Here is a 19,358-nt window from a genome sequence, read left to right as displayed (position 1 = left end):
ATGGATGTAACTATTGGTTGTGTCTTAGAGGGGAGAGACAAAGGGAGTAAGTCACACCACCATGATGCTGACATCACTCCAGGCTATTTTAAATTTTTGAGGGAAACACAGTGACATCTTGCAGATACCATGCAAACTACCAGCTCAGAATAGTTCACAGTTTCAACATTAGAGCACACAACATTTTTTTGATGATGCTATAGCTTTGTAAAACTGGATTTTCAGCAATTTTATCAAAAGCAAGTATCAAGTGAAAAATCAGTTTGGAGCTAGAAATGAAGGTGATCTTATTTCAAGGTTTGAGAATTTGTGCAGTGCCCAAAAGATGCATACCCTCCATTAATAAATAATTATGGTAATTTTAGAATGACATAAAAGTATATTTCTTTCAATTCACATGTATTATTTTTTCAAACAGTTTTTATAAGATATTAGGACACAAATATTTTTTAAGTTGTTTGGACCTGCCTACTTAATAAACAGAATGGTTAGCTGTTTTGTTTGGTCTAGGGGTGCCATGAAGCAAGAAAGCTTGGGAACCTCTTCTCTATCACTCAGCCTAATTTAGAAGATCCATGCCAAATTTATATTTAATCTGGGGTCCTAATCTCAAAAAAATTTTTAGTCAGTTTTTAAATTTTAATTTATCAATAGCACATGCTTGATAAATTTACACTTGTCTTACCATTGAGCTTGATTTTTATGGTGTTGAAACCATAAATTTTGAGTTAAGGAACCATAAAGGAGTGAAGGATCTGAATTAACTGGATTCAGATCTCAGTTGTTTCCAATATAAATTTGAGGCAGATAATAGGGGAAGAACATGAGATTTTTGATATCAGCAAAAGTTTGGTTTAAATTGCCGCCAGGCCACTTTCTCTTTCTGAGCCTCATCTGTAAAATAGGGATATGATTCCATTGTAGTGTCACTGAGAGATGAAAGGGATCATGTATATAAAGTAGTATGTGCTTGGAAAACATCATTTCTTCCCCTTTCATGATTACTTTAGCCATTTAAATATTCATTTAGCCATTAAACAAATTTTATAAATAAAGTTAGGTGTTTTAAATTCTGATATTAACACATGACCACCCAAAAGAATTATATATGGAATAAAAAGATTCCTGCCTCAAGGGACTTAGAGTCTAATTCTAATAAATGCAGCAAAGGAAGAAAAATTCAAAGAAAATGGATTGCAGCTGTATTTGAGGAGATCAAATTAATGAATGGTGTGGAGCATATTTGGGTGGCCGATCTAAGATCAAGAAGGAGATTTTCCATGGCTAGAGATGAAAAGAACAAACGGATTAATAGGGAGGCCTAGAAGTCATGCCCTCCCACCCTACCTTGGGGATAAAAGGAAATGCACACACTATTATTCCTCATTAGATTTCTGTCAATTATTTTCCACCAGTTCTGTTTCCTAGAGTTCCACAGCCAAAATATCCCATCCGTGTAGAAGTTGAAGCAAAGGATTTCATTTGGTCTCGTATGATTTTTCTAGTTTATGGGCATCTGAATACACTTATGAGTAGTGATGAGGCAAGTGCCCAGAAAAAAAAAAAATGGAAAAAAAAAAGACAAACCTTTAGATCAAGGTAAGGGAAAACTTAAGAGTTCAGAAAAACCTGAAGAACTAAGAACTTCCACTCTTGGGTTTACCTAATCTGCTTTTAATATGCCTAATTAATCATAATAACTATTGATGTTATCGCAGACTGTCTGATTCCAAGGTCCAAGCTTTTAACTTCTGTTTTTACCCCCAATTTCCATAAACAAGAATAAAACATATGGTGTTTAAACAGACTTAAAGATTTGCAAATAGATATAAAGCATGGTATTTACTTATGACTCTTTATACTTGGGCCCAACCTCTGTGAACTAAAGCATACCATCCATGTAATGTATACGTAAGTAATGAGTCTAATTATAAACTACAGTTTACTTTTAAATTGAGTGTTATCTCCCTCAAAGAGTCACTTTGGAATGACTGATGACACTCAATCCTGAAGGTAATTCCTGGTGCTATCTTGTGAATCTTTGCCCTTACAGGAGGAATTTGTGTGATATCTTTACCCTTGCAGGTGTAATTTGTTTTGAAATAACCAGAAGTAATTTAAACATATCTGGTGAGTGAAGCATAAGATTACACTAGGTATGTTGGTAGGGGTCCCTGGGAAAATTCTTTTGTGGGGCTTGGCCCTCTTAAGAAAATGCCTTGCAGCAAGACTTTCTTCCCTTAAACACTAGACTTTCCCCTGAACAGCAAGAGCAAAGAACAGTCCTGGACCAGATGGCTTCACAGGTGAATTCCACCAAACATTTAAAGAATAATTAATACCAATTCTTTTCAAATTCTTTTGAAAAATGGAAGAAGAAGGAACACTTCCTAACTCATTTTATGAGGCCAACATTACCCTGATATTAGAGCCAGATGAAGATGCCACAAGAAAAGAAAATTTCAAACCATTATCCCTTATGAATATAGATGCAAGAATACTCAAAAAAGTACTAGCAAATTGACTTCCACAGCATATTAAAAGGATTATTCACCATGACCAAGTGGGATTTACCCCAGGAATGCAAGGGTGGTTCAACATAAAATAAACCAATGTAATACATCATATCAATAGAACGAAGGGAAAAAAATGTGATCATCTCAATTGACACAGCAAAGGCATTTGACAAAATCAAACACACTTTCATGACAAAAACCTTTTAGAAAACTAGGAATAGAGGGGAAATTCCTCAACGTGATTTAAGGTATTTATGAAAAACCCACAGCTAGCCATACTCAGTGGTGAAAGGCTGACAGCTCTCCCCTTAAGACCAGGAACAAGACAAGGATACCTGCTGTCACTGCTGCTATTCAACATTTTACTGGAAGTTCTAGTGAGAGCTATTAGCCAAGAAAAAGAAATAGAAGGTATGCAAATTGGAAGGGAAAAGGTAAAATTATATTTGCATTGACATGATCTTATATATAGAGAATCCCAAAGAATCCACAAGAAATCTACTAGAGCTAATAAACAAATTCAGCAAAGTTGTAGATTACAAGATCAAAACACAAAAATCAGTTGTGTTTCTATACACTAGCCATGAACAATCCGAAAAAGAAATTCAGAAAGCAATTTCATTTGCAATAGCATCTAAAAGAATTAAATACTGAGGAATAAATCTAACAAATGAGGTGAAAGATAGGTATGCTGACTAAAAAATATTGCTGAAAGAGTTTTAAAATATCTAAATAAATAGAAAGATACCCTGTGTTCATGGATAAGAAGACTTAACAGTGTTAAAACATCAAAATTACCCAAAGTGAGCTACAGAGTTAACACAATCCCTATCAAACAGCCTTACAGAAATGGAAAAGTCAACCCTCAAACTCGTCTGGAATTGTAAAGGGCCCCAAATAGCCAAAACAATCTTGAAAAAGAAGAATAAAATTGAAAGACTCACAAACACTTCCCAACTTCAAAACTAACGATAAGGCAACAGTATTAAAACAATATGGCACTGGCATAAGAATAGACATATAGACCAATAGAATAGAGTAGAGATCCCAGAAATAAATCCTCACATATATGGTCATTTGATTTTTTAAGGATATCAAGACTATTCAATAGAGAAAGGACAGTCTTTTCAACAAATGGTGTCGGGAAAACTGGATATCCACATACAAAAGAATAAAATTGGATGCTTACCTTGAACCATATATGAAAATTAACTCAAAGTAGGTAAACGACCTAAATGAACTTAAGAGATAAAATTATAAAACTCTTAGAAGAAAACATTGGGGAAAATCTTCATGATATTGGATTTGGCAACAATTTCGTAGATGTGATGCCAAAAGTACAGGCAACAAAAGAAAAATATTGATAAATGGGACTTCATCAAAATTAAGAACTTTTGTGCGTTAAAGGATGCTATGAAGAAAGCAAAAAGACAATCTACAGAATGGGAGAAAATATTTGCAAATTGTATCTCTGACAAGAGATTAATATCTAGAATATATAAGGAACTTTTATAACTCAACAACCAAAAAGCAACCACCCCAATTTAAAAATGTGTAAAGCACTTTAATAGATATCTCTCCAAAGAAGATACACACATGGCCAATAAGCACAGGAAAAGATGTCCAACATCGTTCGTCATTAGGGAAATGCAAATCAAAAGCGCAATGAAATATTACTTCAGACCCATTAGGATGGCTACCATCAAAAAAAATAATAATGAAATAACAAATGGCAAGGATGTAGAGAAGTTGGAATGCTCATACATTGTTGATGGAAGTGTAAAATGGTGCAGCCACTGTGGAAAATTGTTTGGTCGTTCTTCAAAATTTAAACCTAAAATTACCATATGACCCAGAAATTCCACTCTTAGTTATATGTCCTGAAGAACTGAAAGCAGGAACTCAAACAGATATCTATACACCAATGTTCATAACAGCATTATTCCCAGTAGCCAAAAGATGGAAACAACCCAAATGTCCATTGATGGATGAATGCACGAACAAAATATAGTACATACATACAACGGAATATTACTCAGCCTTAAAACAACAGTGAAATTCTGATACATGCTACAACATGGATGAACCTTGAAAACATTATGCTTAGTGAAAAAAGCCAGACATAGACACAGACACAGACACAGGCATGATGAAAAGATTTTACATATAGATAATGGTGATGGTTACACAACTTTGTAAATATATTTAACACCACTGAAGTAAACACTTACAAATGGTTAAAATGATACATGTTATGTTATGCATATTTTACCAGAATTAAAAAGGCATTATAGTATAAAAGTACATGGTGAATTTGAGACACGGTATGGCTAGGGCAAATATATATATAAGGATATCTAAGGGAAGTGACCGAAAATTAGGCTAAGAAATAAACTCAGGTCGCATTATGAAGGGTGTTGATGCCATGCTAAGGAATCTAGACATTATTACATAGTCAAGGAAGAACCACTGAAGACTTCTAAACAGGCTTCTAAACATTGCAGGCTCTGAGGATTCCTGTTTGGAAAGATAAGCAGTGACAATGTGGAAGAAGACTGGTTCTCAGGCCATCGATGCTATCAATGCTTCAAGCCAAGGGGTTCCCCTTACCTTACCCTATACTGACACTTTCGGAAACATGCAATGTAGTAATCACTTTTTCAGGGACCATGAAGCAAGGTTTAGGGTAAGTTAAATCTCTGGTTTTAAATCTTTGGTTTTGAGTTTTATATCTGCTGCCAAGATTCCAAATGTGTGCATTTCTGGGAGAGCTGTTAGCAAGCCTCAACTCGGCCAGTTGGTGGTGGTTCTTGTCATTGCTATTACTGACATTACTATTGCTGATACTGGGGGTTTGTTTGTTGTACAACTGTTGCTGTAACCGGATGTGTGGATCCCATTATTATTTTAATTAAGAAAGTGCCTCAGTAAGAGTCAAGCTCCCATCTTTGTAGTTCAGCACCTTTGATCCTTAATCTTGCTTTGGCACTTCCACACTGAATAGCTTCTGGGGACCTAGCAACCCTCTATCCCTCCAGCACCTGCTACCTTCTCTGCTTATCTACTGTGATTCAAATGAGTGACTCCAGCTTCCTGGTTTTGATCTTCTGTATCTCAAATTCTGTTAACACACCTGTTCAGTTAAGAATTCATATGCTCTGTTCTCAATAAATGGATGTGAATACTTAACCCAAAAACCACCTGTGATAACTGTCTCAGGCCATGATCTTAAGGGAGCAGATGCTCCTGGCTTTTTGTTTCTGTTTTTTCAGCCAGTATGATTTCTGCAACCTTACTTGATGTCATTTGAGATATAAGGGAAGGGCTTCTGCTATCCATAGACACCAAGTCATGGTTCACTACTCTCAATTCCAAACTTCACAAAAATTCTAAATTCCTGATTATTGGCCCATTGAAGTGTTAAACCTTGTCATGTCTTGGACTGGCCCAGTGGCGTAGTGGTTGAGTTTGCATGCTCTGCTTTGGCGGCCCAGGGTTCATGGGTTCGCATCCCGGGTGGACCTACACATCACTCATCAAGCCATGCTGTGGTGGCGTCTCACATACAAAATAGAGGAAGATTGGTACAGATGTTAGTTCAGCAATAATCTTCCTGAGGCAAAAAGAGGAAGATTGGCAATAGATGTTAGCTCAGGGCCAATCTTCCCCACTAAAAAAAAAAACAAACAAACTTGTCATATCTACAAGAGTGGAAAAACTAGACTATAATTTGGTCTCAACTCTGTTTGGGGCCTGAATAAGTAACCTGATCATAGCACAGTGTCTCACCTAGGAAACAAGGGTGAATAGTCAATATCACTTCTTATTTGGTTCCATATCCAAGAGTAAAATCAGAAGTCAGACAGACAATGAACCAGGAGTGGAGCTTATAGAGTCTGGATCCCATTTAGAGGAAGTAAAGGATCCTTTAAAATCTACTTTAAAATGTTTTACATGGAGAAACTCTCAGGATGGGTTGGATTTTGTGTCATTTAAGAGAACGATCTGTAAACCTCCAAAGGAAGGTCTGCTATGGCTGTTGCTCTTGACTACTTCCCACCTTTCCTGATTTTATATCTTTTTTGTCTCTCATTTTCCAATAGTTTTTCTTCTCGTCCATTCCTCCTAAGTATAAGATCTCTAACCCGTCGATGCAGGGTAAGATTCCCAAGCCTCCAATTAAGATCCCTCTTCTCTTTTTCTGTCTTAACGCAACATCCTCCAAGATTTTTGAAGTCAGAAAGGTTGAAAGTTCCAAAGCAATCTTATAAAAAAAAAAGTACAAGTTGACTGGATACCAGTCTAAAAAATTTAATCTTATCAAACCAGATTGGCTTGAGCAATCAGAATTATACAAGCTACAAGAAAATTCAGTAACTAAAAATGTTGTATTTCAGGTTGAAGAATATTTTTAATGCCTTCAGACACAGAAATCAAAAAGAAAGTGGGGAAAAAAAGCAATTTAACACCAGCTTTCCCTCACGCTATGTGACAAAGTTGAGCTGTCTATCTAAGGAGCTGCAGTAATTCCAGATAATATTGAAAGCAAAACCTGTGGCAACCCAACATTGAAGCCACAAAGGTAAACTCCCAGGAAGTCACCACTGGCTGCCTCCTGGTAATCAATTCTAAACAGCCTGTTTCTCTGTAATGTGTCAGGAGTTTAAACTTTCTTACAATAATCTTTGAAATTTGAGTTGAGATTTGAGTAGGTTGCTCAGAAAATCTGCTCTTTCTCAATGCTTAATAAAAGGGGATCTGTGTGTGTCTCTCCCCTTCACCCGGAACCTGGTCTTGCTGGAAAAGGCAGAGGTGGCAAACCCTGCAGGTCAGCCTCCAGTGAGAGCAAGAAGGGCTCACAGAGAATATGAAGCTGGATCCTCCTATTTTACAGATGGAGAAACTGAGGTTAAGAGGAAGTAAGTGACTTGCTGAAGGTCCTCCTTCTACTTTGAAGTATTTCTGAACAGGGATCCCAAGTATTCTCTTTGGTGTTGGGATGTTTGGTGGTTTAACTCTGGACTGAACTGTGTCCAGAAATGTATCATAACTCAGTGCATCCCCTAAAGTTCCCCTAACAGCCAAGAAAATGCCTAAGTAGGCTGATGCCAGCTTGGGCCCCTGCAACTGTCTCCATTTCCTGATTTCTTAGTTGCAACCCCAGAGAGAAGGCATTGGGCGCACTGTGCTGAATTGACCCAGATTGACTTTTGTCTCTCCACTGGAATGGAGTTATACAAAGTTGAGTTATAAAAAGAAACTTGAGTGGAGTTATGAAAACGAACTCATATTCCTTACACTCCTGAGTTTTATAGACTCTTTGTGACAACTGTGTTATATTTTGTAGTATAGTGATCATTATTCTTGGTTTTAGGCATCAGATCTGGAATCTCTGCCTTCTCCAAAGCCAGAGCAGTGCAGACCTTCACATTTTCCCCCCAAGTCTGACCCAATGGCCCCATTTACTCTCCACCACGTTTGGTATCTTTGATTGGGCCAAATTCCCTTGTTCAGTGCACACAGGTTATAGACCACCCACTAGAGTCACTTACAGCCCCATGGTTCCAGGACTACTCAGTGTTTCAGGGGCTGATTAGCTCATGCCATAATTCTGTTACCATAAATGTTGCCTTTCATTATATACAACTTTAAAAGATAAAACATCCTAACTCATCCTCTATCAGTAGGGAAAATTTCTCAACACTTAGTAGCTGGGGTTAAGATCTGAGGCCTTGTGACTGGAGCTAGCAAGCGCTCTCTGAGGCAATGAGAAGATAAGTCTAAGCCACTGTAGTTGGAGTTTCTGTTCTATCATTGGAGTGGGAGCAGGAAGCCAATGCTAAAATCCAGGAATTGAGATGGCGGGAGAACCTGGAATAGAACAGAAATAAAGAGAAGGGTCCTGGATGACTACTTCGGAGGAAGCGGAAGTCATTGTAGTTTGCCATTACTGGTTTTGGAAATCATGTTCGAGGGTTGGTTGGGTTGGCACCAGAGTCAAGGCAAATAGAAGCAGTAGCAAAAAATGCCTTTGATGCATGTAGCAGTAATAGTGATAGTAAATAATAACATTCTCATCCTCATCCTCATCACCATCGTCATCGTAATAATAGTATCTACCGTTTATGTAGAGCCAAGCACTTTAAATATATTAGCTCATTTAATCCTTGTAGCCACCCTGAGGAAAGAACAATTATTCTAGATGAGGAAACTGAGGCACAGAGAGGTGACTTGTCCAAGGTCATTAGCTGGTAAATGGCAGAGCTACGATTATAACCCAGGCAATCTGGTTCTAGAGTCCTTTTCTTAACCAGTTTGCTTTACCACTCTCAGACTAGAGCCTGTGCAATATACATAGTATGTGTCAGATGAGGGGTTGGGCAGGGCACAAGCAGATGCACTGAGGCCAGGAACACAGGTCACTCAGCGTTTAGGAGGTGCCCAAGGTCACGTGAGGGCACCGGGAGAGACAATCCCTCCTGGGTGTGGGATAAAGACTTTTGAAGGTGAAAGACAACAACTTTGCAAATTTTCGGTGAGTACTTCCTGTGTGCCAAGCACTGTGCTTGGCATTGGGATAAAGAAAGTTAACAAGACGGACACTATCCCTACCTTTGTGAAGTTTGGGGGCAATTGTAACCCCACTACTCAAGGTAGAAAATACAGGGGAATTATCAGAGCATGGGAGGGACATCTAACCCAGGCTTGGGAGGTCCACGAAGGCTTTCTTTTTTTTTTTTTTAATTAGGTTTTTGTTTATTCTTTTTTTTGTAAGGAAGATCAGCCCTGAGCTAACATCCATGCTAATCCTCCTCTTTTTACTGAGGAAGACCAGCTCTGAGCTAACATTGATTGCCAATCCTCCTCCTTTTATTCCCCAAAGCCCCAGTAGATAGTTGTATGTCATAGTTGCACATCCTTGTAGTTGCTGTATGTGGCACGCGGCCTCAGCATGGCCGGAGAAGCGATGCATCGGTGCGCGCCCGGGATCCGAACCCGGGCCCGCCAGTAGCGGAGCACGTGCACTTAACCGCTAAGCCACGGGGCCGGCCCTGCGAAGGCTTTCTAAAGGAAGGTGAGGCCAGGGAAGATGGAGGCAAAAAATGCTAAGTACATTGAAAGGGGCAGGGGCAGGTGTCATGAGATCGTGGAGCAAGAAGGACTATAAACCAGACTGCTGAAAGACGAGTAGATTTCGCCAGGCAGAGAGGTGCGGTAGAGTTTCAGGAAGACTGGAGTAGAAGATTGGAGAGAGGTGACTAGGGTGGGATAATCTTTAAGAGAAGCTGTCCCAGGTGGAAGGACTTTCTAAGGACAAGTTTTCTTTAATCGGAAAAGTGAAATCTAGGACATGAAATTTGCCCTAAAAATCATCAAATGCGGAAAAGGAAGGCCCACATCTGAATTTTCTCTAATGTTTAAAACAAAAAAGCAATGCCACAGACTGCATCTATTTTCCTAAGCAATTATGTTTAGCCCCATTCTCTTTCTTCTCTGACCCTCAGTATTAAAAAAAAAAGTTAATTTCAGAACCACTTAGTCCTGGCCAGAACTTCCACTATCTTCAGAGGGTAGCAGGTAACAGGTCTTTCCCTTTGTAGATAATTTTATCTGTCTGTAAATGTTTTGCAATCAGATGTGGTAGCTCCAAATTCCCTTTATTCCAAACATAGCCAGGAAGCAATTTCTCAGACAGTTTAATTTTGATAGCAGGGAATTTTAATCCATTGCGAACATCAACCTGACATGGACTTGCGATCTTCATTGTTTTAATTACTCTTTTGGGCCACTTTCCCCCCCAGCTCTTTCCAGGAAGGAGTGAATAGAAATTCGCAGCTTTAATCTTATCATTGTCATGGACCAGATAATTTTTTGCTTAATAATGACATCATTTAGCTGCATACCTTTAGTAATGAAATTTGTTTGTGAAACTCTTTATCTTCACCAAAAAAAGAAAAAACGTTACCTTTTTTTGATGGGAGGTCACCCACGTCTGTCACACTGCTGTCTGTGCTGTTCTGAACAGCTGACAGTTTCTGTTAATTTACTTTCGCTACCCAGTGCAACTTCCCACATGGAAAGCTGGAATGATTTTTGAATAACAGCGAGTAATATCTGATGTGGCAGCAACTGGCAACTCTGACATTGAGCTTGGCTGTGGCCATTACCCAGGATTCCTCACTTCTCCTTGAGAAGCAATTACAATTTCACAGGCTGGAATTAAAATTCCCTGTGGTATGCAATAGAGCAACTGACACTGTCAAAGTGATTTCAAGCTGCTAATCTCTTGCTGGAGGATGAGTGAAAATTGAGTTCCTCCTCATGGAAACGGAGGTCTGACAACTCTAAGACTCGGACTCTTTGCTATGTTCTAATTCGCACCGAGGTCAACGGACACTGCCTTTTCCTAGCACAACGTGTTAGAGGACTAGATTGTGGAAGACCAGTGTTTTCATAATGATGGGACAGAAGGAGGGTTTCGAGGTGGAAGAAGTGTTCAGACTTGGAATGAAAATGATGAAAACAGGCTCGTAGGAACCAAATGAGGGGAGAAGGAAATATGGGCGACTTCTGAGATCTAAGGTGGTGAAGGACACAGATGGTAAATGCCCTTTGTGGAAGGGAGTTTCTCCAGCAGGTCTTCATGGAGATCCTCTTCTCACAGATCCCAGGGGACAGCCCCCACTCTGCTAGGAAGAACCCAGGGTAGTGTGTTATAACAGAAAGCTTAAAGCTTTGAACATTAGACCTGAGTTTTTAGATCCTGGCTTCTCCTCTTACTGTGTGATCTTCACAATGAAATTTAACCTCAGACTCAACTTCTTTCTCTGCCAAAAGGGGCTCATAATACCTACCTTGCAGGATTGTGATGGATCAGCTGTGAAAAATGCTCTGCACTGTGGCCTATCCATAGTAGATGCTCATTAAACATTAGCTGTCATTAACAAACAGAAAGGCTTTGTCCGATCATGAGGTTTCAAACCTCGTGCTTTTTTGTCACAGCTAAGTACCATCAACAGAATTGTTTACTTCATAGTTTACTTTCAATCAATCACTTTGGAAAGTTAAATTTATTTTATGTATTTTTTCTTTTCTTTTCTTTTCTTTTTTTTGGTGAGGAAGATTGGCCCTGAGCTAACATCTGCTGCCAATCCTCCTCTTTTTGCTTGAGGAAGATTGTGGCTGAGCTAAGATCTGTGCCAATCTTCCTCTACTTTACACATGGGACGCCGCTGCAGGATGGCTTGATGAGCGGTGCATAAGTCTGCCCCCAGGATCCAAACCCGTGAACCCTGGGCTGTCGAAGTGGAGCACGCAAACTTAACCGGTACACCACTGGGCCAGCCCCAAATATATCTATTTTAAGAGAAAACTTGGATTACAAATAGAAAACCTATGTCATTTGCCATACCTGAAGGTTATCATTAAAAAAATGAAAAATAAGTGTTAATAAATTTTACTTAGCATTGCTTGAGGAAGGCTCTGGATTTGAGGCTTACAGTAGTCAGAGAACAAAGGAAGCAAAACAGGGGAGACAGAGAAATGATAGAGAGGCATCAAAGCCATCCTTGCCCAGACCCAGCCTTTTCCCCAGTTGAGGCTCAGTCCGCCTTCCTTCCCAGCTGCCCACTCACGCCAGCATGTAGGGACCTGATCAATTTCCATTAGACGGCTCGTTTCATTTCCTGTAGCCTCGTTCTTACATCTGAAGATAGGGAAAGAAGTATCTAGCGGAGAATTGAGTCAACCCCTCCAAGTTTTTCCTTCACTTCTGGACCTTGATTTGAGTTTATAAGTGAAAACACGTGGGTAAAGCTCATTTTCTTTCTTCCTGGTGAAGAAATGTGCAGCACCTGTGAATGAGAGTTGGGCATAATCCAGTAACATCTGTTCCACTCCTGAATTTCCTGGTGGTCAGGGGCCTTGATGCGGCAGAGCCAGTGGATGTTTCACTCAGACCCTGGTTTCCTTCCGTCCATCCTGAGCGCCCAGTTCTGCGATACAGGCTTGAGCACTGAAGCTTCTTGTTCATTTTCATGTTGTCCACTTACACCCTGGGTTAATCGTGCTCTGACCAGTTTTTCAGAGGAAAAAGAAGTGTCTTTTCTCTACAGCTACCAAAATGCACTGTGTGATTTCATCATCTTATTTTCTAATTTAACGTTTTTCTCTTGAGAGTTTTTCTAGAATTTCCCCTCTAAGCCCATGTCCATTCTGGGAATGACAAGAGCTGTTTCAGCTACCTTTTAAAAATTATATTTAATGAAAAGATCGTCTACAGGCACAAGTCCGAGGCTAGCCTTAGGTTTGCTACCTCAATATTCCTGGGACAAAGGAGGATTCAGATGATGAGACGTTTAAATTTCTACTGCAACCTTTCTATCTAGTTCACAGCATCATCTCTTGTTGTGCTCCAACAGCTCCTAGACCTCAGGTCACCAACAAAGGCCACCTTCTTGGAAAGTATCGTCTGCTCATTCTCAAGTGTATTGTCCACAGTCTGACCCCAAAGTGAATCCAGGGGGAAATAATTATGCAAAGGAATGGAAGTATTTATGACATTAAATAAAAATTAGATTTAGGAGGGAAAAAAAGACAATAAAATTATCCTGTGAGAAGCATACAAAGACCAAGAAACTACTGAAATTAAGTAATAGATGGAATGTAATCCTTAGATTCATCTTTTACATAGAATTATCACTGAACATCAGGCAGTGTCTTGGGCCAGTGGTTTCAATGAGTACAGAGGTAGGACATCTTTTGCTTTTCAACTTTTTTTTGACTGACTTCATGTCAAGACATTCTCTGGACTTTGAAGAGGGCTTATTTGTACTGGGGAAGGCATTTATGCTGACAGTTACTGCCAGCCCTGCTCCACTGTCTGACAGATCTAATTGTTAAACAGAATAATGGTGTCACTGATAATCTATAATGTATTAAAATTCAGTCTGATTCTGTGGATTAAATTCAATTAAACCACAACAAGAGTTTTCCTGAGTAAGGACTCTAGACCTAAGTTAATATAATCACTGGAAAAAGTCCCCTCCAAGGAATCAAAGAAGCTAGTGTGGATACAATGTTGTGTAGGCGTGTAAAATATAATGTCCTATAAATGTTAGGGGTCATTTGTTACATTTTCCTTTGTTCATACACCATTTCCATTGGTCATTGAGAGAACAGCTAAATACAGAGCTATACTTCGCCGTTGCTTGCAAGAGGTCGTGTGAGGGACCCTGACATGGCCCTTCAAAATCCCTCCTCCTGATGGCTAGAATTCTACCTTTCATTTTTAAACTGAGGTGAAATTTACATAACATAAAATTAACCACTTTAAAGTGAACGTTTCAGTGGCATTTGGTATATCCACAATGCTGTGCAACCAACACTTCTGTTTCCAGGACTTTTCCATTACAGAGACAGAAACTCTCTACCCATTAAGCATTATCTCTTCATTCTCCCTTCCCCTAGCCCCTGGTAACCTCTTCTCTACTTTCTGTCTCTATGAATTTGCCCATTCTACATACCTCATATAAGTGGAATCACACGATATTTGTTCTTTTGTATCTGGCTTATTTCACTTAGCATAATGTTTTCAATCCATGTTGTAAGACGGATCAGAACTTCCTAATTCCACCACCCTCTTCAGTGAGATTGTTTCATGCATTTGGGATACGTTCAGATTCTTTTGCCACATTTTGCATCCCATCCTGGGATCCTCTAACCTCCAGAATGATTTTTTAAAATTTGTATACATTAAGGTTTGCTCTTTGTGCTGTATCTTTCTATGGGTTTTGACAAATGCTTAATGTCTTATATTCAGCATTACAATATCATATAGAAAGTTTACTGTCCAAAAAATTCCCTATGCTTCACCTGTTCAGCCCTGTCCTCCATCTTCTGGATCCCAGGCAATCACTGATCTGTTTATCATCTCTAAAGTTTTGTTTCTTCTAGAATTTTATATAGTTGGAACCATATAGTATGTAGCCTTTTCAGACTGGCTTTTCTCACTTTGAAATATGCATTTAAAATCCATCCATGTCTTTTTGTGACTTGATAGCTCATTTCTTTTTATCACTGAATAATATTCCATTATATGGATATACCAGTTTGTTTATCCATTCACAAATTAATTTATCTATTAAAGAACATCTTGGTTGTTTCCAGATTTTGGCAATTACATATAAAGCTAATATAAACATCTGCATGCAGGGTTTTGCGTGAATTTAAGTTTTCAGCTCATTTGGGTGAATACCAAGGAGCACAATTGCTGGCGTGTATGGTAAGAGTGTGTTTAGCTTTGTTAGAAACTGTCGAACTGTCTCCCAAAGTGGCGGTACCATTTTGCATTCTCACCAGCAATGAAAGAGAGTTCCTGTTGCTCCATATTCTCACTAGCAGTTGGTTTTATCCATTTTTTGGATTTTAGCCATTCTAATAGCTGTAGAGTGAATGTTTTAATCCAATTTTTAAAAAGAGAAACAACACAGAGTTGTTTCTTGTTTCATAGAGCACGCCCTAATTCACGAGCTCTGGAAACTGAATGAATATGAATGTAGCCCCCACCCAGCCCTCCTTCTCTCCCATCTCACCCCCCCAAACAACACAATGGGAGGGCTCTCATCACTAAGGAAAATTTATTACTGAAACTTACTATTGAATATGTCTGGGAAATGCCACACATTTAATATAAAAATGTCTGAAGACATTTTATTAGCAAAAATCAGAGTAATCAATGGTAGAGAATAGTCCTGTATCACAGATCACACCAGACTCACAAAAGCTCCCCAGAGCCCCCTTTAGCCTATGTAGATAGAAATTTTCATTATAAATCTCTCATGCTGTGACAAACAACAAATCACGAGGACAGATACTGGAAAACACTGAACTGCTCTGCAGACAGCCCATGTTCTCTCGGCCCTGCATGGTTTTCTCCAGAGGGTGCACACTTTGAGCAATTACAATACAAATCATTCGATTGTCTGCACACTGAATGAAAAATGTGAAAATCAAAAGATAAGGAAACACATAGAATACAAAGTCCCAAAACAATAAACGCTATCTATCAAAATACACATATTCAAACTAGGAAGCTCAGTAGAAGCTCTCATGGCAAGCCACCACTTAACGGACACCCCTGCCTGGCTCTCCTTCCCCTGTAAGCCATGAAACAGCTTACGCTACATCGAGGCCCAGGAAATAGCTCCGGGAGCTGCTGTACACTATGCCTGGACTGCTGCTCCCAATAGGGGTCAGTTGTCCCCAAAATAACATGTTACTTATTATAACTATGTAATAAATATGTAATTTATTTAAATTGTATTATGGAAGTGAAATGTGAGTTTGAGAAGAAGGAAACATGTGGTTGTAATTTCAATGGAAACTAAGTTGAGTGCTTTGTAAAGATGTGACAAAGGTGGGTTGCTAACAAAAATGTAAGATACCTGCAATAGAGGAAAAAGCTGTGCAAGAGCAGAAGGACCTTGCACCGAGATTTCTTCACAACTGACCAATTGCTCACTCCTCTTTAAAGAAATAGAAACTGGGAATTGAAGATGGTGCTTACAGACGTGGTTTATACAAGAAAGATGATTCCAGTCTTTAGACCTATAATCAAAGAAAATGTTCTGGTTCTATAGGAAAAAGATTCAAATGAATAGACGCTCATATACTTTAAAATCATTTTTTATTCCACAACTTTAATCGTATATTTCATTTAGCCAACCAACTGACCAAGAATTAGTATGAATATTGCTACTGTAACACTACCCATTTTTGCATATGTTGGTGTGAAATGTGTCAGAAAGCACTGAAAACGGTGTTAAATCAACATCTAACTGACCAGGCTAGCTAACTAGTTTTCACTTTCAGTCCATATTAAAATAAATACTAAGAAATTTATTGGTGGGCTGGCCCTGTGGCTTAGTGGTTAAGTGCGCGCGCTCTGTTGCTGGTGGCCCGGGTTCGGATCCCGGGCGCCCACCGACGCACCGCTTCTCTGGCCATGCTGAGGCTGCGTCCCACATACAGCAACTAGAAGGATGTGCAGCTATGACATACAACTATCTACTGGGGCTTTGGGGGAAAAAATAAATAAATAAAATCTTTAAAAAAAAGAAATCTATTGGTTATGTCAATCACTGTGGGCAACAAATGCCTTGTTTCGGACGTTGATATATATTCAGTGTTCTTTTCTGAGTGTTTATAATTAGCAACTATAAATATTCAATGGTTTTCAGGAGTGTTATATCTTTGTGTGTATGTCCTAATATGGAAATGTTGGCATTATAATGTATAGTCGTATAACAGATTATTTGGAGTATCTTAACAAAACCACATGTATTATTATAAAGCTATAGTGTTAGTTGCCTAAGAACTATTATTTCTTCCTTAATTTGTTAAATCATTGCCCCATCCAAAATTACTCAGTCAAATAATTTTACTTAACAAACACTAATCTTATAATTCATCTCCTGTGAGTGGATGCAGTATTTGAACTGGTGGAAAGATTTAAAATAGCTTTGGGGATAACTTTCAAATTACCAGTGGAGATTTGCTTTGAATTGCGATTCACTGCTCTGGGCAGAAAATTTGTTTTGATGAGCTCTTAAAATTAATCAAATTCTCTCAAGTCAGTTTCCTTACACATCAGTATTTGTATTTTATAGTTATAGAGAATAATACCTACATGAGCTTTGCTATTACTGTCTAACTATGGATTTTTGAAAGGATAATTATCTATGAGGTCATTGAATTTATTTAAGATGAATTCTTCCACCAACTTTCTAAAAGGATTTGAGGTTCTTGGGTCTTCGTATCTCCTACAATCGCTATCCCTGGCACTTACAAAATAATGAATTTACTTCCTCTACTCATCATTAGCTTTTTCCTAAGAAGTTTCAATATAGGCACATTTCTTATGTCATGAGCCACAAAACATTAAGAAAAAAGAGGCTATAAGTTCACTGCCCATTCACATGAGGAAAGCACCAGAAGAATGAGACCTTAGCTCACTGTCATTCATGACGACTTTCCAGAACTGTCATCCTCACAGCTGTCAACCACTTCCTTTCTCCCTACACTTATGACTTACTATAACCGGTCATCTTATTGTCAGAAAGGATTAGAGAAAGAGAAAGAATTAGAGATAAAAAGGAGAAAAAGGAAAATATTGGAAAATTGGAAAGAATTTCAATTTGCTATTTAATTTCAATAATTTGCTTTAGATAATTTTTCAAAGAATTTGAAATAACACATGGCAGGTCTACAAGAATACCTCAATAAGTCTCAATCCTTGCCACTAGCTAGAACCAACACTTATAAAACCACTCTTGGAAGACACGTATTATTCTTAATCAAAAGAAAGCAGAAAGAAACCAACATATGCTTTTTTCATTTTGCCAGGCACAATAGTAGGCCCTTCACAGGAGTCATCTCATTGAAGATGAGTAATGGTCTTTAGAGTTATTACAATTTGGAAATAGTTCACTAATCCATACAGAGTTGAGACAAGACTTGCTAATAATGAGACAAAGATGAATTAAAGATAGTCAGATTTTCTTTGAGGAAATGCCCAGGCATGCTTGATAAAACTCAGAGAAGAAACCTAGAAGTGAAGAGGAGTTGAACTTCCTAATGAAACAATGCTATTTACAAAGAACCAACTTTTAAAATGTCCCATGTATAATGAATCTTTTTTTTTTTTTTGCAGGAAAGATTCGCCCTAAGCTAACATCTGTTGCCAATCTTCCTTTTTTGATTTTCCCCTCTACCCCGCCAAAGCCCCAGTACATAGTTGTATATAGTTGTAAGTTCTTCTAGTTCCTCCACGTGAGCCACCGCCACAGCATGGCCACTGATAGATGAGTGGCACAGCTCTGCACTGCCGAACCAAACCCTGGGCCACCGAAGTGGAACATGCCAAACCTTAACCGCTGGGCTCTGGATCATTTTAAACAGATTCTAAATAACAAAACTGTCTTAAGCCAACTTCGCTACCTAGTGGCCAGCACAGGAAGTTGTTTAAAAACTGTTCTTCCCCATTAAGATTTCCCTCCCTCTAAGGAAGGGTTTCTGCTCCCCTCCTACATATCCATCCTTCCTCCTTCCTTTTTTCCACACATTTAATGATATCTGTTATGTGATCAGCTCTATTAAATAATGGGAATAGGAAGGCGAAAGAGACAGAGTCTCATCCACAAGGAGCTAACAGTCTTGAACACGAAAGAAAGCCACGTAAACATACTATTTTTGGGGTGTTAAAGAAAATGTTGTGTGCTCAAAAATGCTAGAAAAACAATGGTTTCACTTGTTTTGCATAATTGTATATATATATATGAATATGAAATAAATGGCACAGTCCTTAATTCTAGAGTCATGAAGATTAACCAACAGCCAGATTCAAGAAACTTCAAAAAGAATCATGGAACTAACAAGTGAAGGTATTTTCCAAGTAGGTTATCCCTAGACTGTAAATGTGCTCTGCCATAATGTTTCTGTTTCTTCTCACTTTGTTTTTAACTCGCACTTTCCGCCTGACTCCCTCATTACTTTTCTGTGGATTCCTTCTTCTCGTATTGGCTTTATCTTGTCCCTTTCTTCTTTGGATGGTGTATCATCAGTACAGGAATATGGGGGAGAAAAAGCCAAACAAGTTAGGGGGTAATTCTGTAGCATACAAGGAGTCTGTGGATAGGCTGGTATGGCGGCTCTCTACGGCTTCAGAATCCCAGATTCCTTCTAGCTCTCTGTTCCAATATTCTCAGTGTGCGATAGTTGTGTCCTCTCAGTTGTAACATGGCTGTCTCATCTCCAGCCTTCCATTTGTGCTTCAGGCGGGAA

The 19,358-nt window shown here is 38.8% G+C and overlaps 1 protein-coding gene across 1 annotated transcript in view; it reads left to right on the top strand.

Annotated features, from left to right (window-relative positions):
• Positions 1–18,264, top strand: part of CDKAL1 (CDK5 regulatory subunit associated protein 1 like 1) — a 639,139-nt gene extending 620,875 nt beyond the window's left edge. The window contains exon 16 of the mRNA XM_058555174.1: positions 18,229–18,264. Within this exon, the coding sequence (XP_058411157.1) occupies positions 18,229–18,249 (21 nt within the window). The 3' untranslated portion in view covers positions 18,250–18,264. The remainder of the gene's footprint in view (positions 1–18,228) is intronic.
• Positions 18,265–19,358: the final 1,094 nt, after the last annotated feature.

The sequence above is a fragment of the Diceros bicornis genome, chromosome 14, assembly GCF_020826845.1.
Source record: "Diceros bicornis minor isolate mBicDic1 chromosome 14, mDicBic1.mat.cur, whole genome shotgun sequence".
Taxonomy (NCBI): Eukaryota; Metazoa; Chordata; class Mammalia; order Perissodactyla; family Rhinocerotidae; genus Diceros; species Diceros bicornis.
Note: the sequence above shows the minus strand (reverse complement) of the source record. Positions and strands in the feature narration are given on the sequence as shown.